The sequence below is a fragment of the Dreissena polymorpha genome, chromosome 4, assembly GCF_020536995.1.
Source record: "Dreissena polymorpha isolate Duluth1 chromosome 4, UMN_Dpol_1.0, whole genome shotgun sequence".
In the NCBI taxonomy this organism is placed as follows: Eukaryota; Metazoa; Mollusca; class Bivalvia; order Myida; family Dreissenidae; genus Dreissena; species Dreissena polymorpha.
Window position 1 is genome coordinate 4,807,968 of NC_068358.1, and position 27,981 is coordinate 4,835,948.

A 27,981-nucleotide genomic window follows, 5' to 3' on the forward strand; every position below is an offset into this window, starting at 1 on the left:
TAAATTAATATAAATCTTTAGAAAAAAATTAAACAAAAGTCTTTGGCAGAATTTGGCAGGATTTGAAATCATTTTTGTTAAAGAAAGATGTAATCTGCTACCATTCATCCCTTCAGACTTATTTATATAGTTTCTCTGCTTGAATGTATGACACATTTTGGAAAATTGATATTTTATCATAATGCCAGTACAGCAGACTATAAATAAACAAAATATTTATAATGTTTGAACATAAACTGAATATTATATTATATAACTCTATAATTGCAATGGATATATATTGGTAGACACTCAATCCAGTCATTTGTCTTCTTTGAAATTCTTCGCAAGTATTTAAAATTTTAATTGAACAAACAAACAACAACTTACCTGCTTCAAATTTCTCTCTTAATGCCATACGCTTTTCAAAGTCATGTTTATCATCCTCATCCTCTATTTCACTTATACTGGTGTTTGGGAACACCAACACATAATCAATCCGCTTTTGCTCAGGTTTCACGTTAGAGCCCAATTGCTTGTAGAATGCATTAAATCTTGCAGCTTTCTGCATCCTTTCTTTAACAATCAATCTTGTTTTGCTTTCCTTTCGCAAATCGTTAGCTGCCATTTCTTTTGGTTCTTGAGCTGGGTTCACATATGGTGCCACATGGTTCTTGGCTGCCATTTCCTCAACTTTGTGTATTACTCACAAAGTAGAAGTAGTTAAAGGAGCATCATCCATGTATTTAACTGAAATGAGTAAATGCATTTTTTTTAATAATGTAACTTACTGTAAGTGTTTAGGCCAAAACAAAAGTTGTAATATTGTAACATAAACTAAAAACAAGAGCACAGCATAAAGAGTGCCAACGCTAGGCCGCAGATGCATTTTTTAATAAAATCCCGGCTTGAGTTCAGTATTTTCACATAAATGGCGACGAGGCAAAAAAGAACTGTGAATGCCGGCATGGGTCTGAGCTGTTTAATGGTTTCTGGGAGGGCCATGCGGATGCAAGACATGCTGTAGCGGGCATGTCTGGGCCTTAAAACATTAAAAGGGGGAGGAGTGTAGTGAAATAAGGTCACTTCCAACAGCCTTGCTGTTGGGCTAGCTCTTTAGCGACGTGGTTTAAGTGTCTGACTACCACTCTGCAGGTCGTGGGCCCAATCCCCGGCTTGAGCTCAGTTTTTTCACATTAATAAGGACTGCCCCAAAAGTCTTAGTATCAATTAGCCAAGGCCTTTTATGCAATCAAGCTAAATCAAATAGTTTCAAGTAACATCAGCATAGTATTCTGTACATATACCGGTATTTATATCTAGCGCTTCACACGTATAATGTCTGGACAAGACACTGTCATTAATGATATAATGATATAAAATTAATGAAGCATCAGACTCAGTCATGCCATCGCTGGCATCATTCACACCAATTATGTACACAATCGATAGTCATTATCAACTATAAAAACACGTTATAAAATACAATAGAGTGACATTTGCATAGTTCAGTTATATATTTTAAAAAACATTTTGCATTTCGAGTAAAAACATGTTTGGTTACCAAATCAATAACAGATAAAAATACCGTTTTAGTCGTGTTGCCAAGATAAACCATCTGTTAAGGGAGGTAATCATTGTTGATATATGAAAAATATTTCTTAGTTGTAAAATTGGCACAAACGTCCGAAGTATTCCAAAACTGTTTATGTGAAATACCAACTTCCGCTGTCAGCTCGCAAAAACAAGAATAAAATGTTTATGTTCCTTATAAAATTGTTGACATTCTGGTATTGATGAATAGAGTTAAAGAAAAGACCTTGTATTGTATAATCACCAAGATGTGTGCGTTACCTAAACTACTTAAGCCAGTTTGTGAGGGTGAGCAAGTATTTATTTACTGTATTACAATAGTTCTGGCTACCATAGGGACCGTTAAGTAAAAATATTATGTTATACTACATATATATACAAGGGATACAACTGTGAAAATTCCTGCACACAACCATGGTGTAAACAATAGCGAAAAATTTGCTTCCAAATGCAATAAATACACCAATTAAACTGTATTACAACAGCCAAGACATTTATCTTTCAGAAAATAATACACTTGGCAATTAAGTACAAGCTTTTCATTGAACTAAGAGAGAAAGTTTCATTCAAAATGCTCAAAAATCCTTACTTGGACACAGGTGTGCACAGCTGAAAACTGATAATTCTAGAAGTAATTTTCGTATTCCTTTGTTAAAAAGCTCTTTTGCTGGTACATATTCCTTGTATAGTTTTTTTCATAGTGAAATAGAACATAGTTACTATTTAGTGAGCATATTTTGCTAGAAATTCATATCAATCTGCTTCAATTTCACAATGACAATGTTTTACTTTCATTTTGGATAGTTCACATGTATTTCTAACATGCGATTTGATTGGTTGAAATTCCACTGCAGTAATAAATCCAGCCATTCACGCTCCACGTAACATTACCTGACAAATTGCATACAAATCCTTGAAGATGGTAGAAACGTAAACAAATTTAATATTTACGGTGTTTTACATATATGCAGTTACATGCAATTATGGAATGTGTCTACTTTGATTAATAAAGTGTCTATGGATAATAAAACAAGGTAAAATTTGCTCAACTTCTCTGTAATTATTAAATTATGAAACAAAATGTGTCAAAGTGGGTGTGCACACCTGTGTCGCATTTCGAAAATTTTACCGTTTTGCATGAAACTTTCGTTTCAAACACAACTATGAACACTTTTACTGCTATAAACGTAGTTATTATCTGATAGATAAATGTCTGAGCTGTTGTTATACAGTTTTTTTGGTGTAAGTATTGCTGTTGGAAGCGATTTTTTTGCTATTGTTCAGACCATGATGTTGTGCAGGAAATTTGACAGTTGTATCCCTTGTATATATGTATATAGTATAATAGAGTATTTTTTACCTAACGATCCCTGTGCTGGCTACCATACGGCTAAAACACGGTATTGGTGCTCATAAGGGAATTTTCATGTTATATGCATGAAAAAGAAAAAGTAAACACGATAAGAACCAATATTAAAGATTGGTAAGCCTGGCATATACCTCTCTTACTTTCCTGAAAATTTCAAGAGATTTGTGTAACCCATTCTTGAGATATGCATGGAAACAAGCTCTAAAAATGGCCATTTTTTAGCGTTATGCAGTCTCACTCGAATAAAGCTTGAATATAAAATAGAGAATTCTCAAAATATCATACTGAAATTGTGCATTTATTGGTCTGGTTTTATTCAGAATTCTATCCTGCAAATGTTGCTTCTTGAATTAAAGAAATCGGTAAAATATTATGGATTTTATAAGCAAAATACCCTCAGTAGAAGTTTTGTTTCAACACTGAAATTCAAACATTAATCTGTTGTTATATGCCAACATTGTGTACAAAATGACATTAATTATAACTTTTATTGACATCTAGAACTGGACTGTATATTATAATAAGTAGTTAAACCATTTAAATCACATTTCTAGCAAAGATATTCGAATGAGAGCTTGTTCTTTGTCAAACTTTCCAGTTCTAAATTTTGTAGTGTCTGTAACCTTTACAAGTTTATATGGCAATAATTTTGTTGTTTCATTATGGAAAAGTATAAATCCTACATTGGCTCATGTGTCTCCATGTGATGTCCAAGTTGGCCAAAATTGGTGGTGCTGTATTGTACCATTAAAAAACAGCAACTCAATAAAAAAAAGTTACAGACACTACAAAAATGTGTAAAAAATGAAGGAAAAAAATCCCTGTTCTATTTCTCATAAATATTTTGTTTTACTCATGAGAAACTAACATCTTTTATGTTGGAATGTTACATCATACATTGTGCAATAGATTAATGTGCAAAAAAAGGTAAAGCAAGACCTCTTGGGATGAAATATTGTAAGCATTCTTGTGGAATTATTTTATGATCAATTTATTTAGGAACAATATAACCTGATTTTCTTTTTCTAAAATGATTTATCTAAATATGTCTGTGTTCTTTACGATGATACAACCCTTTAATATGGAGAGAAGACAAGAGCAAACCTCTTGTAATGACTCAGGTATGTATCTACCATTTTGATTATGCTACACTATAATTCGTAGTGTCTGTAACCACTAACTTCCTTCTGTAAGCCTTAAACCTTTTTTGTTATATGTGAGTAAAATGAAACAAAATTATATTTTGTATTACATTGCTGATGTCTAAGGTGCATTATTTAGACATTTTCTGTCTGAAATTTGAAATATTTATCATTATAATGTAAATAAATTGTCTTCATAGTGTAGCTTTCTATAAACTGGCATTTTTTCAATTATCTCCTAGAATATGCAATTGGAAACATAGTTTTTTGCATTAAATATCATGAGAACAGTAAATCCAAACAAAACCATTTGAGAATTTACTGAGATCAGACACAATATCAAACAGTTTGTTTTGATGGTCATATGGTTACAGACTCTACAATGCCTACACATTTAACTTATTATTGTTCATGCTATCAAAGAGCATATGAAATCATTTTTAAAGCTAAGGTGATGAGTTTTAACCATGTCTGAAGTAACTTCTGTTTTTTACTTTGATCCAAATGGCTGCATCTAATCATTTCCTTTGCTTATGAATGGATCAATGAAGACATGCCCACTGTATGCTTTACACTACATGTATATAAATTTACATTCTTATACTTTAATTAGTAGCAGAAACTTTGAAGAAAGGAAAATGAATTTTGTTTCCGTTCTTGTTTCAGGAAGCAAAGATAAATCAAGCAAAAAAGAAAAGATATAGAGGATATTTGTTGGATTCGGTGGATTATCGATTTTAATTCACGAGTGATCATATAAAATAATATTTTCCCCACGAGTGAAAATATATTTTTTCTATGATCACGAGTGAATTAAAATCGATATTCCACCGAATCCAACAAATTTTCTTTTTATTTTATGCTTTTTTTTACAGTTTATATACATTTTTAAAGAGTTAAACTAAAGAATTATGCTGTGATAATGACGTCATTTCGTAAAACAATGACATCATTTCACAGGAAACAGTGAAAATTATCGATAATTTTCACTGATAATTTTCACTGTTTAAAACAGTGGAATGATCAGTTTTAATTCACTGATATTTCTCTATAAACCACCGGAAAGCATAAAATAAAAAATAACACTAGGTTTGGCTGCATGAAGGTTAAGCATTGGGAGAACAAACGAAAATATGAGAAGCTAAAATACAACTATGATGCCTTCGTAGCTGCTAGGCTAGAGCAAAAGAATGGAATCAAAGGACATTTTAGTGTTTGCTTTGGAACAGAAATCAGATTGAAATACATTTTTTTTGAAAGTTAAGCAAATTTGGCCTGGAAGAGATGACTGTTTACAGGAATCAATAGATGTCATCTTGTTTATAGCGCACAAGATCCGGAGATATTATTGAAAGTGGACTTCGCAAATTCAAATTCATTGCAAACATTACTTAAAGCTTAAACTTCTCTGTGATTATCTTGATAGCTAGAGTAACAAAGGGTTATAAATACATCACTGATTTGCTGCTTGCGAAATTACTTTTTTTTTACACTGAAATGTTTGGAAAGTTTTCCGCACATTATTTGGTAATGCTTATTGCTGCATAATGAAATTCTAGATTATATTAATTTGAAACTCTATACAGGTGTGCCAATTCATATGAGATGCCAAACTCATAATGTCAGATTAGTCTTCTTTGACTTGTATGTGCCCAGCACTGAGAATTGTCAAGCTACACGTCTCCTGGACAGCTATTGTTACCCCATGTGTAGTGTCTGTAACCAACTCAGATCATGTACACAAAAAATGTGTTTTAACTAAAATTCTAACAGATCAAAAATCATTTGATATAATGTTCAAGTCACTGTTTTTATGTAAACTTGCTTTTATAGTGCATTTTTTAATGCTTTATGCCATTCTGCAACTGTTTTTGGAATCATATATTTTGGTAGTGTCTGTAACCAAACTTATGAGCATGCAATTCTACCTTTTATGAAAACTTATGCTTTTTCAAACCAATTGTTTCGATTTATTTTGTTTGAATATACTTCCTGGTTTCAGACAAATGCCTAATTAGCTATCTTGTGGGTCTATAATAAAAGTTATAGAAAAGTTTCTTGCTTGGTTATCTTTTGGTCTGATAAATGATTAATTAATGCTTTGATTTTTTTTTAAAGATAGTAATCACTTTTGGTTTTTTGCTTTATTTCAACAGTTTATAACCTGTAGTTGATGTTAAAGTGAAAATATCTGAAGTTTTGAAGTTCTGCTATGTTTTTCTTGCATGTTATATGACTAGTGTAGTGTCTGTAACTTGTATTATACCATAGGATGAAAATGGTAGATAAAAAAATAATGCATGCATGATCAAATAAAATTCAACTTGATTTGAGTAGGGGATGCCTTGAGCTTTAAAAATAACACCAAGGAAATGCTGTATCTACAATTTCAATTTTTTAGGTGAGTGAGACTACTATGAGCACCAATACTGTGTTTTTTAGCCGATATTTTAAAAAAACTTTAAATGTCGCTTTTTACGATTTTTGACTGGCGCGACTTTCAATACTATATAAACTGTACGCTGAAGTTTCTTTAGCTAGTATTACAATTGAGTGATTTCGGCATTTCAATGAAAATTTAAAAAACATGATTTATTAAGCTGCCGCGTGACTGCCAGTTGGCCTATTCAACCTGGACTTGGCAATGCGGATGATGCTTTATGCTGTCTGGCTAGCACAGTGGTAGTTACGCTCACTTCTTACCTTGGCAACCCCAGTTCAATTCTCACACCTGCCAACATGTGAGTTTAGTTGGTGTCATACCAGACAGGTGGGGGTTTCCTTCGGGTACTCCGGCTTCTGCCCACTACACAAGACTAAAACAAAATTGAAACATCATTTTGTAACAACGGAAATGCATATATAATTCTAAAATTCATCCTAAGTTTCATGAGTATAGTTTTTAAGTCTATTGAGTTGAAGTGCTAGGGCAGACTCTGGGTCCATGCATTATGCATCCTCTAGCTCGGATAGAACCTCACAAACTTGGAAATTAATACATGGCTTATACTTAGGTTGAAAATGCCATTTTTAATTTATAGTATCTTATATCATGTTCTAAGACATTTGATATAATTATCACGTTACCCATAGCTGATCAAAAATAGCATTAAAAATATATCTATACACTTAAACTCTGGTCAGTGAGAGAAATGACCACCAGTAAGTAAATTAAATAAAACTTTTTGGAGTTCCAGAATTTACATAACATGAATAATGAGAAATACGACAAGGTAGAAAAAATGAACACTATTCAACAGAAATACTTGTATTCAAAGTTCTCAAAGGCAGACATTTTGCCACTTTACTTGAATAAGAACTTACGGGTAGTTAAATTAAACTAAAAAGCTTACCATCCATTTTACACATGGCCATGGCAAACATCTGAATATTTACAATAATAGTTTATAGTTGATGTAACACATTATTTAGAAATAGAAGTCAAATTGTTAGGCCACAACTTTTATATTTCTTGATTAACAAAACCGCTGACCCTAATTTTTGGAAAATGGGGGGAAAAAAAATCGGAAAATTGTCTATTTAGCTCACCTGAGCAAAACGTGCTCATGGTGAGCTTTTGTGGTTGCCTTTTGTCCGTTGTCCGTTGTGCGTTGTGCGACGTCAACATTTGCCTTGTTCACTCTCTAGAGGCCACATTTATTGTCCAATCTTCATGAAATTTGGTCAGAAGATTGGTTTCAATGATATCTTGGATGAGTTTGAAAATGGTTACGTTTGCTTGAAAAACATGGCTGCCAAGGGGGGGCGCATTTTTCCTTATATGGCTATAGCAAAATCTTGTTAACACTCTAGAGGCCATATTTATTGTCCGATCCTCATAAAACTCGGTCAGAAGATTCATCCCAATTATATCTTGGACGAGTTCGAAAATGATGTCAGTTGGTTGAAAAACATGGCCGCCAGGGGGCGGGGCATTTTTCCTTATAGGGCTATAGTAAAACCTTGTTAACACTTTAGAGGCCACATTTATTTTTCGATCTTCATGAAACTTGCTCAGATGATTTGTCCAAATGATATCTTGCATGAGTTCAAAAATGGTAACCTTGGCTTGAAGAACATGGCTTCCAAGGGGCGGGGCATTTTTACTTATATGGCTATATATGGCTATAGTAAAATCTTGTTAACTTTTTAGTTTGCTCAATCTTCATGAAATTTGGTCAGAACATTGGTTTCCTGTGTAGTAATGTTTGGTTTAATTATGTCAATATTATGTGACATTAACTGTGTTATGTAATTTTTCATAACACAGAATTTTCATAGTTTACATAACTGTTTTAGTCATTAACACTTATGATAAGCCTTTCAACTAAGAGATAACTGAAAGAAAGACAACATGTACATGATTTTACAGTATTTATGCAGTATTTATCTCCCTTGTTCAACCTGGTTCAGTAATCTATTTTTAGTTCTGCTCTGGAATTTGGGAAGATATTGATCATTGAAAAATGCACTGTTCTGAGGGAAAATTGACTACTCTGCCATTGATCTCTTCTGAACTGTATAAAATAAGCTGTTTTGGCTGATTTAAACACCTCTTGATGCTTTCTTGAAAAGTTAACAGCTCTTGAAAAAGGTTGGAATTTTGAAATAATTAAACTCTAAATTATTTTCAACACCAGCATCAGGACATTTTGGCATTATTTTCTAAATTATTCTTATTATTTAGATTATTTTTATTTGGCATTTTATAAATTATAAAGACTATTCTATTTCAATAACTGTAGTAAATTTTTCTTATTTTTACATTTGATACACTGAAGTTTCCTAATATCCATAAATATTGTTCTTTAGATTAAATTAGACCTATTTTGTAAACTAGATTTTTGAACCACTTTCTAGACTAACAGTAACTTATATTTATATCAGTTTTTTTGACAGATTTTGAACTTACATTCATTAAGGTATTTGCTGTATGTTGTTCATTTTTGTAACGATACTTAGATTCTTTAGACTTGGCTTGTACCTGTTCTTAATTTTCTGTCATTGTTCTTCATTTTCCGAGTACTTGGAATAAAAATTAGTTATTTTTGTTAAAGCTGCCTTGGTTTTCACTTATAAAAAAATTCTTTGAGTGTATTTAGGCGTCCCTGACTGAACACCTTTAGTTAATTGAATTACACCCAGCCAGTATATTCATCATGACCGGAAATTAGATTTTGTCAAATAAATATTTCCGCATTACATAAGTGCTTACAAAGTTACATAACTTGTAATTGTACTGTGCCCGGTTCATTTGCGTAAGCGAAGGAGACCGCACTACCACACCTGGATAGGACAGTTGAGTTCAATAATGGTTTGGATCAGTAAAAAAACATGGCCGCCAGGGGGGGGTCTTTTTCCTTATATTTATATAGTAAAAAAGCTTGTGAACACTCTAGAAGTCACATGTTTTGCCTAATCATCATTAAATTTTGTCAAAACATTAGTTATGTGGATGTCTCGGACGAGTTTGAAAATGGTCGTGATCAGTGAAAAAACATGGCCGCCAGGGAGTGGGGCAGTTTTCTTTATATGTATATAGTGACAACATGTGAACAGTCTAGAAGACACTTTTTTTCCCAATCTTCATGAAATTTGGACATATCTTGGAAGAGTTAAAAAATGGTTCAGGTCTGTTAAAAAATACATGGCCGCCAAGGGGCCATTTGTTGTTCATTCTTCATGATACTTGGTTAGAACATTTGTTCTATTGATATCTTGGGCTGCAAAGAACAGGTCATTTCTTTTTATCTCAGGTGAGCGACTTTGGGCCTTTCAGGCCCTCTTGTTCTTAAGATTTATTAATTATTTAATAATACTTCTTATTAAAGTATCATTTTTAAGGTAATGTAAAAGATCTAGCCGAAATAAAATTTGTGATTTGAACTAAAATTGGTCCGGAAATATTTATAAGCAAAACTCTGTAAGATTTCATGTAATGGCAAGCTTTTCTTATTTAAACGTGTATGGTTTAGTCTAAAACTTGTTTTTTTATTAATATATTTTATTTAAAAATCGCTTTTATTACAAAAATCAATAGCCAGAAAATATTTTTGTGATTTTTAATGTACTAGTCCAGGGGATATTCATTAGCGAAAATGTGTAAGATGTCAGAACATGGCAGGTTGTTTAATTGAAAAGTGATTATCTGCTTTTGCTTATAACTTTATTTTTATTTTATCATTTAAATACCATAATGTTAGAATCAAAATCTGTAGCCTAAACAAACTGTGTTTGTCTTGTTCTAAATATTTCCTTATTTGTTTACTTGCTTTACTTAATTTTTAATACAATCTAAATTTACCATAAAAATGCTCATCATGACACATATGTAGTCATACGTAAACTTAAATAGTTCCAATAATGTTTGCTTCATTCCGTCAATGTATTAATTTCTTTCTTAAATGTTCACTATACAGTTAAGATTTAAAATAAACTATTCAAACTCACACGCATATATGTTTTTAGCTCACCTGAGCACAACGTGCTCATGGTGAGCTTTTGTGATCGCCTTTTGTCCGTCGTGCGTCGTGCGTTGTGTGGCGTCAACATTTGACTTGTTAACTCTCTAGAGGCCACATTTATTGTCCAATCTTCATGAAATTTGGTCAGAAGATTGGTCTCAATGATTATCTTGGATGAGTTTGAAAATGGTTACGTTTGCTTGAAAAACATGGCTGCCAAGGGGCGGGGCATTTTTCCTTATATGGCTATATATGGCTATAGCAAAATCTTGTTAACACTCTAGAGGCCACATTTATTGTCTGATCTTCATAAAACCTGGTCAGAAGATTCATCTTATTAATATTTTGGATGAGTTCGAAAATGATGCCGGTTGGTTGAAAAACATGGCCGCAATGGGGCGGGGCAGTTTTCCTTATATGGCTATAGTAAAACCTTGTTAACATTCCAGAGGCCACATTTATTTTCCAATCTTCATGAAACTTGCTCAGAAGATTTGTCCCACTGATATCTTGGATGATTTCAAAAATTGTAACCTTTGCTTGAAAAACATGGCTGCCAAGGGGCGGGGCATTTTTCCTTATATGGCTTTATATGGCTATAGTAAAATCTTGTTAACACTCTAGAGGCCACATTTATTGTCAAATCATCATGAAACTTGGTCAGAAGATTCATCCCAATAATATCTTGGACGAGTTCCAAAATGATGCCGGTTGGTTTAAAACCATGGCCGCCAGGGGGCTGGGCAGTTTTATAAAACCTTGTTAACACTCTAGAGGTCACATTTATTTTCCGATCATCATGAAACTTGGTCAGAAGATTTGTCCCAAAGATATCTTGGATGAGTTCGAAAATGGTTTTAGTTGCTTTAAAAACATGGCCACCAGGGACGGGGCATTTTTCCTTATATGGCTATACTATAACCTTGTTAACAGAAGATTCATCCCGATAATATCTTGGACGAGTTAAAAAATGATGCCGGTTGGTTGAAAAACATGGCTGCCAGTGGGCGGGGCATTTTTCCTTATATGGCTATAGTATAACCTTGTTAACACTCTAGAGGCCACCTTTATTTTCCGATCTTCGTGAAACTTGGTCAGAAGATTTGTCCCAATAATATCTTGTTATCTCAGGAGAGCGACTTTGGTCTTTTCAGGCCCTCTTGTTTTATATATTTTATTCCCGACCGCACTGAAAAACGAGCAAAACGAGAAAAAAAAACGATCTGGTTTGAGTACGGTTGCGAATAAAATCAAGTAAGTACAATCAAAGATTGGTTCTCATATATTGCAGAGATCGCGATATTTTTCAATGTGACACATTATGTACCAGTCCTTTTATGGGCACTTCTCAAAATTTATTTCGGGTAAAAATTACAGACAATAGGAAAATCAGCGTCAGTAAAATGTCAACCCCATCAAAATTTATTTCCGAGTCTGTGACGCAACTATATTGTTTAACATGTTAATTATATTAAACAAACCCGATATTATAGTAGATAAAAAAGTATTACCTTGCAATTTGATAATTAGTATAAATAATCCAATAAAACACTGCCTTTATTTACGATATATGTGTTTAGGAATTTTGTAAACACGTCCGCCATAGTTAGTACAGAAAGTTTGTTAATCTGAACAAATCGGTATATGTCAGAAAATCTTTGATAAATGTATTTTTCGTTTCAATGCTAAGGGCCGATTAATTTCGGCAAATCGGAACTCAACTTGCGTAAAACACTAGCTCAATTAACCGTTAAACTCCGCCTCTGTTCTCTGCAAAAGATTCTAAGGCGGAGCTATGCACATGCTATTATTAAATTGGAGGATTGCAATTGAGAAACAAACACACGATTGTTTCGGCATGTTGATTGCTAGACAAAGGAAGCCAATTTTGTAGGCGCAAAATTTGTCGCTTTATTGCTTCAGACAGAAAGCGTCTTTCCTTTGATGACGTTAAACTGTCAATTCACACAGACTGCACATTTTAGGAAGACTTTAACTGACTCCTTGTTTACAATTCCAGTAAAAAAACACTTGCTAACATTAAACTTTGGATTAAATTATCAAAATAAAGCAAAAGCGAAGTTGACAAATATGATTAAATTAATTTGCGTCGGTTCAAATAAGACGTTGTGCGTTGTAAATCAACGAGTTTTCATGACAACAACAACTTTAACAAACATTACCGCGACGACGGGGGGATCGATCTACCTCCATTTTTTTTCATGGACGATTTCATAAGTCGAGTAAGAGCGAACACATAATTTGTGTATGAGTAGTTTATCTTATATGAGATTTATGCAATGGGCATCGCATTGCGTAATGGTGCGCATCGAATTACGGAAATGAAGCGCAGTTTTTCGTTTTAATGGGAGAAGAACGCATGTCATGTAATGGAGTGTTTAAAATTGCCTGATGTTACAAAAGGTGCTTTTAGGACTCATTTCATTTGAAGATATAGATGTGTTTCATTGCATAATTTGATTTTTTGTCTCTGCGTTTATATAAGCACAACATTTTTATGTCCCCCACCACTATAGTGGGGGACATATTGTTTTTGCCCTGTCTGTTGGTTTGTTGCTTTGTGTGTTTGTTTGTTTGTTTGCGTCAAACTTAAACATTTGCCATAACTTTTGCAATATTTAAGATAGCAACTTGATATTTGGCATGCATGTGTATCTCATGGAGCTGCACATTTTGAGTGGTGAAAGGTCAAGGTCATCCTTCAAGGTCAAAGGTCAAATATATAGCTTCAAAGCGGCGCAGAAGGGGACATGGTGTTTCTGACAAACACATATCTTGTTTTAATTGACTTTAACAATATTTACTTACAGTTGAGAATTTGGCATAATGTTTGATGCCCCATATACTGTGCCTGAACTCTCACGAGTTCTTAACAAGATAGAGTGGAATATTAAAGCAATGTGTCAAAGTACTCTAAGGTGGCAATTTATATTGACTTTGTTACCTGCTTTCAGATACAATACATAACATACATAGACATTTAACTTAATCATTAACACAGTGAATGTGCAAATAAATCTTCATATCAGGTTCTTAAGCATTGATTTTCCCACCCATTTATTTAGCGTGAGGCATTAATAGTTATCTCTGCCATTTATTACTGTCTGACAATGTTGAGTAACAAGTATGATCATGGTCCAAATATTTTTTTATTTTTTTAATGCTATTTAATACTTTTGGTATGGCATTTGCGGTTATTGTACAGAATACAGATTGTTAGTTTAAGTAGTATGGGACTGATGAAGTAAAAAGGAAAACAATTATGTCTTTTAAAAGGTCTCCACATTAGCACGGTGGTAGCAGAAGCACTGTGGTATTGGTTTATAATTCAATGTATTATGCATATGGTCAATTCATGGTCAATAAGTGTAATTGGTCTTTAAGTCTTTTAACTATCTTAAACTTTAGCCTCAACTTCGAACTTGAGATTCAAGTTTTTGTTCTCACCTTTTGGGAAAAGATGGTGGGGCGCAGCAGATGAGGAATTTTAAGATTATATGTGGTTGTATAGTTTTGTCGATAAGCATGATCTCATGTTTATATTCTACTTTGTTATCAAACATGATTCAAACTCCCTGCTTCAAATGTGAAATTATACACAATGGCCTTTAACTTTGTTAATTTTTGTCCGAATACAGTCTTTTTTTCCAAGTAAAGCTTACTTTAAGAGTGGAATTTAAAGGGGCCTTTTCAGTTTTTGGAAAATTGACAAAATTAAAAAAAATGTTTCAGATTGGCAAATTTCCTTGTAGGTATGATATTTTTGAGGAAACAGTAATACTGAACATTTACCATGCCTTAAAATATCCATTATATGCATCTTTTGACGATTTAAAAACCCGAAAGTTATACAGAGTTGCAACGCGAAACGATTGAAATATTTGGAGAGTTCTGTTGTTGTCGTTATATTTTGTGATACTACAAGGATTGCTTATATAAAGTATAAAATACAATACTCATTGAATGAGCACGGATGGCCGAGTGGTCTAAGCGATAGACTTTTACTTCAGGGGTCTGTGGTTCGAGCCCAGTTGAGGGTTACTTTTTTTTTCTTTAATTTTATTCTTATTTTTGTACTGGAGCTTTTTAGATCCAATGATTACATTTATCAATTTAAAGCGATTAATTACAAACTTCAATACATGCCAAAATCTGTTAAAAGGCTCCTTTAAAGTCTTTATTTGGAAAAATGAATGCCAAGCATCTAAATTTGGCCCAAGTAAGCCATAAAAATCAATGCATGTCCTGATAACTACAAAACATTTCTACACTCAATTTTAGTGGTATTATTAAACACAACTTTATAAAATTAGAAGGTCAACAATAGTGTACCAAGCATTGTAAATTGCTTTCTTGGGTCAATTCTTTTAGTTGAGACAAAGTTTGTGCTGTTGAACATTCACTGGCCTATTGAACTTAAAAGCTGGTAATTATGAAGTTACTTTTACCTTTGTAGGGAGACAGCAATCATGATTACACCACCATCTCTGTATGAAATTGCGCGCATTGTCTGCATGCAAGTGCTTTTAGAAGAACATCATGCAGCACAGAGGATAGAGCACACGGAAATTGAGGAAACAGATGATGTGGTTTTGGTTGAAACATTGGGCTCTGAAGATAATTGCCATGACAATGAAAGCATGAATAATATTCAATTCAGAAGCTCTAGCTGCGAATTCATAGTGGTTAATCATGAATTACCTGATATGTTCTGTGATAAGAGTGAAGTAAACAGCCAAGAAACTGACAAACCATCTTATCACCCCAGAGAATCTACAGGAGTTGAAGATTCATTTGGAACACTTCAGAACCAAACATTAAGTGATGTAAAACAGTCAGGCAACTGTTTTGAGGATAGAGAATTAGTGACAGATAAAGATAAAGATATTGATGAAATAGATGCAAAATTGCCCAAAAACCAGGATTTAAATGAAAACGATTTTGAAAATGATAAACAAAGACATATTGAACAATTAAAGAAATTGATGAAGTTGAGTAATCTTTATTATGTAACCAGACTTTTAGAGACCAACTGTTTCACGGCAATTTCAGGGGAAATTTTATCAAGGATTTTAAAGTATTGCCCATCCAAGCTGACAGATCGTCTTCTGCTGGCTCTGGTCCCTCCCCATGCCACGGAGCTCCATCTACAGAAATGTGAATCCTTGACACTCACCGGTGTTGTGCAGGTGCTTCACAAGTATGTACATGTATGGACTAGTAGATTGGTCTTATATCATATGCGGCATATTCACCATTTTGAGAATATGGCTGGGTCCCGTTGAATTGGGAAAAATCCTGTTGTTTCGACTAAAATTGGAAAATTAGTAATGCTGTCTTTTTGCTTACAAAAACTTTAAAATTGAGTTTAACAGTGATTTAAATAAATTCACATAGGTTTAACTTATAGAGCTTGATTGGAGGTGAACTAAATGTTGCAATTTAATTATTTATTTTTATTTTTGTTTAATTAGAAATTTGTATGTCCCAGTTGGGAAAGATAATACTTTTTTCCATTTGGAAAGGGTCCCCCTAAAGGCCACATATTTGAATAACAAAACAATTGTCAGCGGAGCTTCAGACCAGGCTGTTCATCTGCACATTCTGATCTCCAGCTACATGTACCCTTTTCACTATAAAGAAGGCTTTTTCCCAGGTATTCGGTCAGGCACATTGGCAATTCATCATGGAATGGGGTTGGCAAGGAAGGCAGTGTTCCCCCTTCTGCGTGTCAATAAAAAAATCTAAATGTTCTAAATCAAAACCTGCACTACTTTCAAGCAATGAAACGCAACCATTTCTTATATTGTCTATTTGTTTTCGTCCATTAATTTAATTGAAGTCACAACATATCACAACAGACAATACAACTTAAAAGTTGTTTTGAAAAACAAAACCCACTTTTTATATATACATGTAACCACAAGTTACATATTTACATTCCCTTACGTTAAACAAACACATTGAAAAATAGATGTTTAAACATAATTCTCACCATGTAGGAGTATAAACTCTTTATTTTTCATTATTAAAATGCAACATTATAATTATAAGTAATCAGAGACATTTATTATGCAACACTTTATTTCAATTATTATGCCCCCCTTCGAAGAAGAGGGGGTATTTGTTTTGCTGGATGTCTGTCAGTTGGTTTGTCCGTCTGTAGATCAGTTGGTTTCCTATCAATAACTCATCAACCAATTGACCGATTGGCTTTTAACTTCACATATGCATTTGCCTTGGACAATATATGACCCCTATTGAAATTTGGGTCACTACAGTCTGTAGCTCAAAGGTCCAGGACCACTCAAGGTCACTGTCACAATAAGTGTGAAAAGTTTTCCGATCAATACCTCATCATGCAATCGGTTGACCAATCGGCTTGATACTTCACATGTGCATGGGCCTTGGACAGTAGATGTCCCCTATTGAAATTGGGGTCACTAGGTCAAGGGCACTGTCACAATAGGTGTGAAAATTGTTTCCATTCAATGACTTGTCCATGAAATGAACGATTGGCTTGATACTTCACATGTGCATTGGTCTTGGACAGTAGACGACTTCTATTGAAATTTGGGTCACTAGTTCAAAGGTCAAGGTCACTGTGACAATAGGCATGCATGACATAATAATCAGAAGACAGGGGCTCTAACCAAGATTGTTTTTCATAAAAAAATTCTAGTGTCCTATTTATCTTTGAATCAGTTTATTGAAGCAAGCTGTTCAAGTGTTTCCTTTAAACAATACATGTTAGTGTAAAAATACACAATTATAAATAAGATAAGAGATCTAAACACAATTATATGTTTCAAAATCTTTGTGATACCTGTTACACTATATAGAAGCTAAATTAGTTAATAATAGATTATTTTGGTAACACAATTTATATTTCACTTTCATGGACAAAATATTTATGTAACAGTTATTCTTTCAATATTAAAAGGATTGCACAATACCTATGTATTTTATAATTGCACACAAAATGAAGTATTTACTGTCAATTGTGTTATATACTATGTATGGAAATTGTACCACTTTAACATAATATTTTTTGGAATATATCATTTGTAAATTCAGCAACTTGTTGCTTTCAGCGAGTGTTGGTACTATTTCAAACACAAGTTTAATCTGTCTATTACACAAACAGGTGCAGACACATTCACGTGGTGAACCTGTCCGAGACACCAAACGTTACTTGTGCAGATTTGTTTGAGTACATGGGCATATATGGTTTCCCTCTTACCACCCTTATTCTGGAACAGAACGACGTCATAGATGACCATTGTGTGCATGTGAGTATGTTTTGTTATACTCATTATTAAAATGGTATAAGTTCCCTTTTTCCACGTCATGTCAAGGAGACAGGGGGAAAATCCTGAAATAATAATTATAAGAAGCATTCTGGGAAAACTGGCCTTAATGCATGTGCGTAAAATGTATAAGCATGCAGATAAGCATGCGCTAGTTGTCCATGGGATGACTTTTCTGCCCTTCACTCAATTTGAAGAGACCTCTATAAAAGTCAACTTGTCTTCCCTGATTAACCTGTGTGATAATCTTTGATAAGTCTATACAAGGTTTGATTTTATTTACAGGCTGCAGGGCTTTTCACCCTTATATAACAGGGGCCAAAATTTGGCCCCTTCCCAATTGAAAATCAGGTCATTTTTTCCCAAAATTGATACAGGAATTTCCCAAATTGTAAAAAAAATAAAAATGTTTTTTTTGTTTTTGTTTTTTTACTTAGACATATTTGGCATCTCCCAAATTGAAAGCAATTAGCTCAAATATGATTAAGAATGCATCCGAATGTGTCTTTGCATACTTCTGCACAATGAAAAAGACCCTGTTTCAAAAACTTTTAAAAACACGCTTTTCCCAAAATGAGCAGTTATCGCACATGAAATTCCCAATTTGAAAGGCTAGGGCCTCCTCCCAATTTCCTGATGAAGAGCCCTGCTGGCTCATGTTAAAAAACACTTTAATAAACTGTCAAATCTTATGTTTAACTTATCAGCAAATATTAAAGTAAAAAGAACTCAAAACCTGCTGATATTTTTGGGATCTGATGATATTTTTTCATTTTCTTTAAAATGTTGACTATCATGATATTTGCAGCGTATTCTAGGAAGCCTTCCCCTGTTGACGACACTGAATGTGTCTTCCTGCAGTGCAATCACAGACAATGTATTCTTGCTCCACGAGTACAACCAACGGAAGAAGGAAGTCATACCACATGTAAGAGCACGTTCCAAATCTCCATTAGGATTTTTGTTTCCATTTGAAACCAAACAAGTTCCAACTCAAAAGTTTCTACTTCTTTGTACTTCAAACAATATTGTTATAAGTTGTAAATCATCAAATAATGGCTACTGTTGCAATTGATTCACATTAAAATATCAAATTAAAATTATGAAACTAGTATTTGATAATCTTTTCCTTAAAGGATTCACAGTCTGAAGGATTAAAATTATAAAATTCCCTATTTGATGGGAAACTGACCATTTCCCATAGTAGTGAAAAGGACTTAAATAGATTAGTAAGATGGAAATGGGTCTTATAATAGTCAGGTGTGGAGCTACTCAGTTTGCTTAATGAAACCATGTACACATGGACAAATGTCCACCAGCTTTTGTCAAAAATTGACGAGCAAGTATACATTAATTTACCTTTAAAAGCAATGCAGGGCTCATTCTTTCAAATAAAAACAAGGTTTGAAATTGTAATCTATTGGTAGTTTGTATTGTGAAGCCTATGAGAATGTATATGTTTGTATTTTGAGTTTGTATTGAATACAGTAAATTATTCTGATAGTATTCTCTGATTTTGAATGTTAGTTAATTTTGTTTTTGACAACAGAACAATGTTAATAAAAAAAATATAAATAATTTTTTTATCAAAGTCTTAGCAAACATGTTTTGACATTTAACTTTTGTTGTTAATTAAAGTGTTTTATAATAAAATTTATAGGAAAAATGGGAATACACAATGTAGTCAGTGTTAACTGTATGAGAATAATACGGGCAAAAGCCCGTGTAGCGGGCGTTGACCGTTCATACATATGGAAATTTACACCAAAAAAATAGACAAGGGATGCATCTGAAAATTTTTCGTCACGCAACATATATTTTCGCGATGCAATTACCTCCCTTGTATACTTATCTTGTTCATGTTCTGCCTCCGTTTGTTAAGTTGCAAATTTATTTGATCCGATTAATTCAATATCTTAATGTTATTATTATCCTCACAAATCAATAAATAAAACTGTTTAAAAATTGATTCGCTGAATTCATCAACATGGACGTTGATTTCGAGCTCTCAAATGTTAAATGGGGAGCTAACCACTGCGCACACAGCATCCGTTAAATAACGATACCCTACTGTTACTTGTCAGAATTCGTGACGCATTTATCATTCGCTCTCAGAAAGCAGGTTTACCCGTGATCATGAGCAATAGTTGGGTAAGTTGCGTTTGTTATTCACGAGGAACACGTTTATTTACCAAATTTAAGGTTATCACTCGTCCTTTCAAGATCTCACTTTTCAGCATTTTTGCAAATTTTAACTGGTTTTAACTTCGTCTGCACTCACTTTGTCGATTCTCATTTAGTTTCATATTAAAGGTTACACATCACTATATAAAGATAAGGCCTCAAACCACTTAATTGATTAAAAATCGGTTGGTAATTATTGTATTTGGTTACATAAAATATCAATGTATTGTTAAAGATTACCTTTTATAAAACGGAAACTGCTTTCGTCACATAGCAAGTTTTCGCCGATTTTGAGATTAGTTCTATCTATGGCTATTCATTAAAACTATTTAAACAAAAACGGTATCCATGTATTTAATGTTTTGGTTATATTTCTTAAGAATATTCAACATGATTATTCAAAGATCCTCTCTCTTTGGTATGTAAATATACGCTGTGATTGTTAACAATATTTCAACTCGTACTCAATTGTTTTCGTACCAAACTGTGAATGATTGTAAACAATATTTCAACTTGTTCTCGATCATTTTGTACGTCAGTAAATGGGTTCATACTGTAAAAAAAACTGTGATTACATTAACATAGGATATTGCCTTGGCTTATAAATGTGTTTTTTTTTTTATTTTTCTTTTGCTTTATATTTTAGAAGACGGTCTGTCAAGCACTGGGCTTCACACACTTCATACATTATTCTGCGCAGCAAAACTGACTGGATGCTAAATACTCAACAGCGATGCCATTCTGGATCTATCAAACTTGCCAGTGATGGAAATTATGCAATTGTGGCCTTGAAATATTCAATAGTTGTGTTGGGTTATTGTTATGTTGCATAAGTAGACTGTACTGACACTGCAGTTATTATGAAGAGTGTCTGTATGTCATCAAAAAGCAGTTTGAGCATAACAAATATAAGATGTACAAACAATAGTAGAAGAGAAGTGAAATAAACAACTATCAGATAGCAAACATGTTAAATTTATGTTTATACTAATAGTGCAAATGCATTTATATTTTTTTTTATGAAAGTCTAGTATATATATAGTTAATAAAAAGCATGCCAGAAGCAAGGAAGCGCACTCTGTTTTGGGATCAATTCATTGTGTTTTGAAGACTTCTAGCAAGACATTTAACTTTTAAACAATATTAACTAGCATTTTTTACTATAGAATTTGATATATATTGTGTAATTGAATGTTAATTTTTGTGTCCTATGATATAGTGGCAAAATGGTGAATATTTTGATTTCAAAAATGCCTGTTGATCTTCGACATATATCTTTTTTATTCTTGCATAAATAATAATTGGACACATCATGCTGTTTTTTTATGTTTATGTTTTTTTTATGTTTCATCAGTTTATGCCATGTGCAATCGCTTTAAATTCCTTCTTCTACTTCTTCCCATAAAGTGCATGGAGCAACGATACACGTTAGGGTAAAGAAAAAGACAACTTTCAAGCTCAATGCAAACAACCCAGGAATCATTGTTGTGTATACTTTTTTGGCTTTAATTGAATACCAAAAAAAGTTCAGAAGAAGTAGCACCAGAAAATATATGAAAGAAAAGGTGTATTTAATAGTACTAAATAAATTTCTGCTGTACAGAAAAAACTCCTTCCGTATGCGTGTTTACTTGCTTGTTTCACTGCAGTAAACACTATTTGATTTATGGTACCATATGAAGATTGAGAATTAATTTAACATTCTAGGGTCATATTAATATGTTGGGTTAGGAAGGAAGAATACAATGTTGACATTGAAATCATATAATTTACTCGCTTTAAGTAAAAAATGATCATTTCCCCCTTCTACTTCATCTTCCGTCTTCAACTTATTGAAATCCCTGCATATGTTCAAGAAACATAAAACACAATTTTAATAATAAAATACATTATCTATATTTTGACTGTTTAGAAATAATTTAGTTTTTTGGTGGACAACAACTTCGCATATGCATGTTTGTAAAAAAAATGTCATTCAGTTATTCGTTTCTAGCAGGGTCTAGATAAAAATCATGGATGTCACACTGCTGTAAATAGACACATGTAAAGATAGATAAAATATATGTTGTTATGCAAGTGATTTAAAGATGCCCAACCATTTATAATAAAATTTATCCTGATATTTAAACATTTATTATACTTTAAACGCAGTTACTTTCATCTATTCAAGAGGTTTTTAAGATTTGAACAACTATTAAACTTGATATTAAAATGTTTGTAAACAAGACTAGTGGTTGCTATATCCATTGCCTAAATCTTAAAAAATGTTTTTGGTTCATTTCTCTAAATACAAATTATCGTTTGGGAGCTAAGTTGTTCCATTAAAATGTGCAGGCTTTTATTTCTAATCAATATGCAAACTAAAATACACATCTTTTAAGCTTTTGCCCGCAAATTAGGTAGCACCTATAATCATATTAAAATATCACTTCATATTGAATTGTTATGCTATTTAAATACACAACTGTTTCTAGCCTGCAGCAGACATAATGACCGCAGCGAGTCCATACAGCCTAACCAGTGTGGACATCTCAGGCTGTCGCCAGCTGACCAATGATGCGGTCAAACATCTCGTGTCCTTGGCTGGACCACAGCTAAGGCACGTGGATATATCCTTCACTTCAGTGAGTTCATTCAAAATCACACTTTCCGCGTGTATGGTGTTTTTTGTTAGCTCACCTGTCACGAAGTGACATGGTGCGCTTATGTTACCGTGTGATATTCGGCGTCGGTATGCGTGTGCGTGCCTGTGTCCGTCAACAATTTGTTTGTGTAGACAGTAGAGGTCACAGTTTTCATCCAATCTTTATGAAATTTGGTCAGAATGTTTATCTTGATGAAATCTGGGTTGGGATTGTATTTGGGTGTTCTGGGAGCAAAAACTAGGTCACTAGGTAAAAAACTAGGTCACATAATAGGTCAAATAATATAAAAACCTTGTGTAGACAAAAGAGGTGGCAGTTTTCATCCAATCTTTATGAAATTTGGTCAGAATGTTTATATTGATGAAATCTGGGTTGGGATTGTATTTGGGTCATCTGGGGTCAAAAACTAGGTAACTAGGTCAAAAACTATGTCAAATAATAAAAAAACCTTGTGTAGACAGTAGAGGTCACAGTTTTCATCCAATCTTTATGAAATTTGGTCAGAATGTTTATCTTCATAAAATCTGGATTGGGATTGTATTTGGATCATCTGGGGTCAAAAACTAGGTCACTAGGCCAAAAACTAGGTAAAATAATAGAAAAACCTTGTGTAGACAATAGAGGTAGCAGTTTTCATCCAATCTTTATGAAATTTGGTCAGAATGATTATCTTGATGAAATCTGGGTTGGGATTGTATTTGGGTCATCTGAGGTCAAAAACTAGGTCACTAGGTCAAATAATAGAAAAACCGTCAACAATTTTTTTTGTGTAGACAATAGAGGTCGCAGTTTTCATCCAATCTTAATGAAATTTGGTCAGAATGTTTATCTTGATGAAATCTGGGTTGGGATTGTATTTGGGTCATCTGGGGTCAAAAACTAGGTCACTTGGTCAAAAACTAGGTCACTAGGTCAAATAATAGAAAAACCTTGTATAGACAATAGAGGTCACAGTTTTCATCCAATCTTTATGAAATTTAGTCAGAAAGTTTATCTTGATGAAATCTGGGTTGGGATTGTATTTGGGTCATCTGGGGTCAAAAACTAGGTCACTAGGTCAAATAATAGAAAAACCTTGTGTAGACAATAGAGGTCACAGTTTTCATCCAATCTTTATAAAATTTGACCAGAATGTTTATCTTGATGAAATCTGGGTTGGGATTGTATTTGGGTCACATGGGGTCAAAAACTAGGTCACTAGGTCAAATAATAAAAAACCTTGTGTAGACAATAGATGTCACAGTTTTCATCTAATCTTTATGAAATTTGGTCACAATGTTTATCTTGATGAAATCTGGGTTGGGATTGTATTTGGTTAGTGAGGTGAGCGATTCAGGGCCATCATGGCCCTCTTGTTTATAAAAAGAAGTCTCTTCTTAGCAGAAATACAAGTTAGACACAAAGTGTCGTCCATGATTAACATGTGCGAACCGCACAGGCTAATCTGGGATGACACTTAATGCATGTGTATTATGCTCCCGTTTTCTCAGAGCAAGGCTCATTTATGTGAAGCGATCCAGAAAGACTTTGGGTTTCAAACCAGTGAAGCTGTGGGCATCAAAAGAAAACAGTGTCATATGTTGCTCAAGTTTAAAGAAGCATTTAAGAGATAACTAAATATAGGTATCACATGTTTGGTATAGGAAGAAACTAGATATCTGATTTATTTTTATGCCCCCTTTCGAAGAAAAGGGGGCATATAGTGATCGGACTGTCCGTCTGTCTGTCCGTCTTTTCCCTTACACTTTGCGTATAGGTGTCGGAAAATGCTCCCTTGAGATAAAAACCTTCATATTTGGTATGCATGTGTATTATTATATTTACAAGGCCTTTCCATTCGCATAAAAAAAATTACCCCTGTGACCTTGACCTTGAACTGCGTTTAGGTTTCGAAATCTGCGTTTAGGTTTCGAAAAAATGCTCGTTACTTCTATGTCCCTTGAGATATAACCTTCATATTTGGTATGTATGTGTATATGGACAAGGCCTTTCCATACGCACACTCAATTTTTACCCCTGTGACCTTGATCTTAGGGTCCGCGTTTAGGTTTCGAAATCTGCGTTTAGGTTTCGAAAAATGCTCATAACTTCTATGTCCCTTGAGATATAACCTTCATATTTGGTATGCATGTGTATATGGACAAGGCCTTTTCATACACACAAAAATGTTGACCCCTGTGACCTTGACCTTGAAGTCAGGGTCCGCGTTTAGGTTTCGAAATCTGCATTTAGGTTTTGAAAAATGCTCATAACTTCTATGTCCCTTGAGATATAACCTTCATTTTTGGTATGCATGTGTATACGGACAAGGCCTTTCCATACGCACACGAATTTTGACCCCTGTGACCTTAACCTTGAACTTAGGGTCCACGTTTAGGTTTCGAAATCTGCGTTTAGGTTTCGAAAAAAACTCATAACTTCTATCAAGCGTTTATAGGGGGCATAAGTCATCCTATGGTGACAGCTCTTGTATGATTATGAAATTAAAAAAAAAATACCTTAAAAAGAAAACCCTTTGGTTTAAATAATAATTATTTGGAGCTGGTACAAAATTCTTTGGTGACTTTTATAGTAACACAAATCCTCATGCTTGTCTTTCTCTAAATTTCTGGTCAAAGGTATTCCTTTTAGTTCTTTGTTCAGATTAATCAGAACCGACTGACATATTGACCATACATGCCTTGAATCCTACCTGGTAGTATTTTTCAATGCAGTGGCATTCTTTAACAAAGAAATTATAATAAACTCTTTGAAAAACCATGAATTCATTTCACAAAAGTTCCATTATTGCTTTTAAGCAAGGGTTGTTGCAAAATAAGTGTGAATACATCGCTTCAATCAGGCGTAAGTTTTGTGACTACTGTAGGATTGTATTCATATGAACATTAACACATGTTGGTATTCGGGCCACAGTGCATCGGACTACCGATACATGCCTGTTAAACAAATGATTGCAAACCACTTGGGTTGTCTTGAAGAGCAACAAACATCTGTCAACTGTGCATACTCAGATATGTTTAACCAAACGCATTTGTTTGCACCACTACCTACAAATCATATGGTGGTCTGCAGTGTACGTCTGACACAGTGGTTTGTGACCTAGGCTTAAGATATCTAAGCGACTGAATTGATTATACGGCCAATTTAATCGGTTAACATACATTTCCAGTTTATTTGTTTGGCTCTTTCAGATAGACTGCATTGCCCTCCTGTACCTTGGTGGTTACTCTTTCCCAGCAGTTATCGATCTCATTATCACGAACGATTTGTTCAAGAAAGACCCGGACCTGCGTAATTTCCGTAACGCATGTCTTGAGCTCTGTGAGGTGTACAATCAACAGTATGCAGACCTCTATGACAATGACTTGCAGACTGATGAAGAAAAAATAAGGTCACATCAAAATCAGTCAGGTTTGGGTGAAGAGGAGACAAAAGTCCATAAGGTCAAATCTGATATGGGACGGGATTATGAAAACCAGATAAGTTTGTTAAAAAATGATAAGACAGTCAAAGAAAATGGTGATGAACAGAGGAGGGCAAACAGAAACCTGTCAAGTTCTAGTGAAGATGACAGCAAAATCGGTGATGATGAAGATGATAATGATGAGAATGAAGGCCAAAATGAGCTTGAAGATGAAGATCATGATAGTTTTGGTGCTGTTGAAAGTGAAATTGACGAGATTGATGATGAAGATGATTCTGATGAGCGAGAAGAAGAACAAGAGTCATTTGATGAGATTGCAGATAACATGCAACAATCAGATAGTATGGACGATTTGAATGTTGAAAGTGAAAGTCACTCTTTTGAAGCGTTAGAGAGCAATTTTGAAGATTGCTTAGAAATGCTTGAAGGATGCCTTATAGAATCAGACTCCAATATTGATGTTAATGAGATGGACAGAATTCTTGATCTCGTTGCTAAAGACAATGCAGACTTTTATGAAACAAGTGTTGTTCATGAGCCACTTATGAAGTCGTTTAAGGTGTCTCAAGAACATTGTTCTTTAATCAGTGAGGAAGATGTAACCAAAGATACAATATGTGATGAGAATCAAAAAAAGATAATGGGTATCCAAGAACCTTTTGCTGAGGCTGCAGATGAAACAGATGAAATTATTGATGAAACATTTAACGCAGTTGGTTATAAAGGCATAAGTTCACAATATGTATCAGACAGTTTGAATGGTTTAGAACATGATGTGATGCAGGGAATGGAGACAAAATATATAGATAAAGCAGATATCATAGGTAGCAACTGTGGAATGTGTTATCAAATAAGGCAGCAAGTTACCCAGCAACAACAAGATGTTACAATGCCTTTGCAGGATACGTCAAAATGCTCGCAACTTTATGAAGATAGTGGAATAGATGTTGATAGCAAAGAAACAGACGGGAGCTGGTCTAGTATATTTGTGCCTGAAAATGATGACTTAAATGTAATTCAAATAGAAATGAACCAAGAAACATGTTTTGAAGATTGTGGGGTAAGACTTCTTAAGTCTCCATCTAAAGAGGAAGAAGAGGTAGCTCACCCTATTCTTGCTGATAGTGAAAGTGCAAACAAGCTATACATGGAAGATTGTCTTTGTAAAAGTAAACCTGATTTACTTGCGGGTGATGAAACAAACAAATTTGATAAACAGGTCAACTCTTCAGATGGATATATGAATGCTAGTGCATGCGATGTAGATGCAGAAATTGGCAACTGCTACGAAGACTTTACACTTAAAACAGAAACAAAAGTAACAGGAGCAAGCACAAAAAGTGTTAATGTATCAAAAACAGCTGAAGATATTAATTTTGAAAATTCTGTAAATAATGTGGAAAATACAGCTGTTAACACGGACAACTTTGAAACAATCCCCTTCCAGTGCCAGAAACAAATTGAATCTTGTCAAGTCCAACAGTTACCTGCTGATTCTGATACTCTAAGAACTTTAGAGCCATTAGCTGATGGAAGCGCTGAGAATACTTCCTATTCAGCCTGTAAAACTGAAAAACCTTCTGTTAAGTCCCACCATACGGACATGGCACAAAAGTGTCATTTTTCGTATGCTGAGAAGCTGTTTAAGCCACAAATAATTACCCTTAACGTGAGTGGGATAAAGTTCTTGAGTCGACAGTCAGAGCTTGGCCAGCTTTGCTTAGAGAAGTTTTTACAGGCTAATAGTACATTGGAAAAACTGTCAGTTGCCTGGAAGGGTCTCACTATTGAGTGGTTCAAGGTAGGTAATTTATGTTTTCATGCATTTTGACATTAATAAAGGTATTAAA

At 34.0% G+C, this 27,981-nt stretch overlaps 2 protein-coding genes across 3 annotated transcripts in view; one reads left to right on the forward strand and one right to left on the reverse strand.

The window, feature by feature from the left end:
* Window positions 1-1,616, reverse strand: part of LOC127876845 (anoctamin-7-like) — a 52,463-nt gene extending 50,847 nt beyond the window's left edge. Inside the window, exons 1-2 of the mRNA XM_052422335.1 lie at window positions 1,568-1,616; window positions 370-729 (exon numbers count right to left, since the gene is read on the reverse strand). Coding sequence (XP_052278295.1) covers window positions 370-664 — 295 coding nt within the window. The 5' untranslated portion in view covers window positions 665-729; window positions 1,568-1,616. The remainder of the gene's footprint in view (window positions 1-369; window positions 730-1,567) is intronic.
* A 72-nt stretch (window positions 1,617-1,688) lies between these two features.
* LOC127876598 (uncharacterized) overlaps window positions 1,689-27,981 on the forward strand; it is a 39,456-nt gene continuing 13,163 nt past the window's right edge. Inside the window, exons 1-7 of one of the 2 annotated variants that reach the window (XM_052421926.1) lie at window positions 1,689-1,860; window positions 6,684-6,824; window positions 15,025-15,768; window positions 17,716-17,860; window positions 18,687-18,806; window positions 22,537-22,686; window positions 25,899-27,932. In XM_052421926.1, the coding sequence (XP_052277886.1) occupies window positions 6,823-6,824; window positions 15,025-15,768; window positions 17,716-17,860; window positions 18,687-18,806; window positions 22,537-22,686; window positions 25,899-27,932 (3,195 nt within the window). In that variant the 5' untranslated portion in view covers window positions 1,689-1,860; window positions 6,684-6,822. The remainder of the gene's footprint in view (window positions 1,861-6,683; window positions 6,825-15,024; window positions 15,769-17,715; window positions 17,861-18,686; window positions 18,807-22,536; window positions 22,687-25,898; window positions 27,933-27,981) is intronic. The other variant, XM_052421927.1, reaches the window with a different exon arrangement.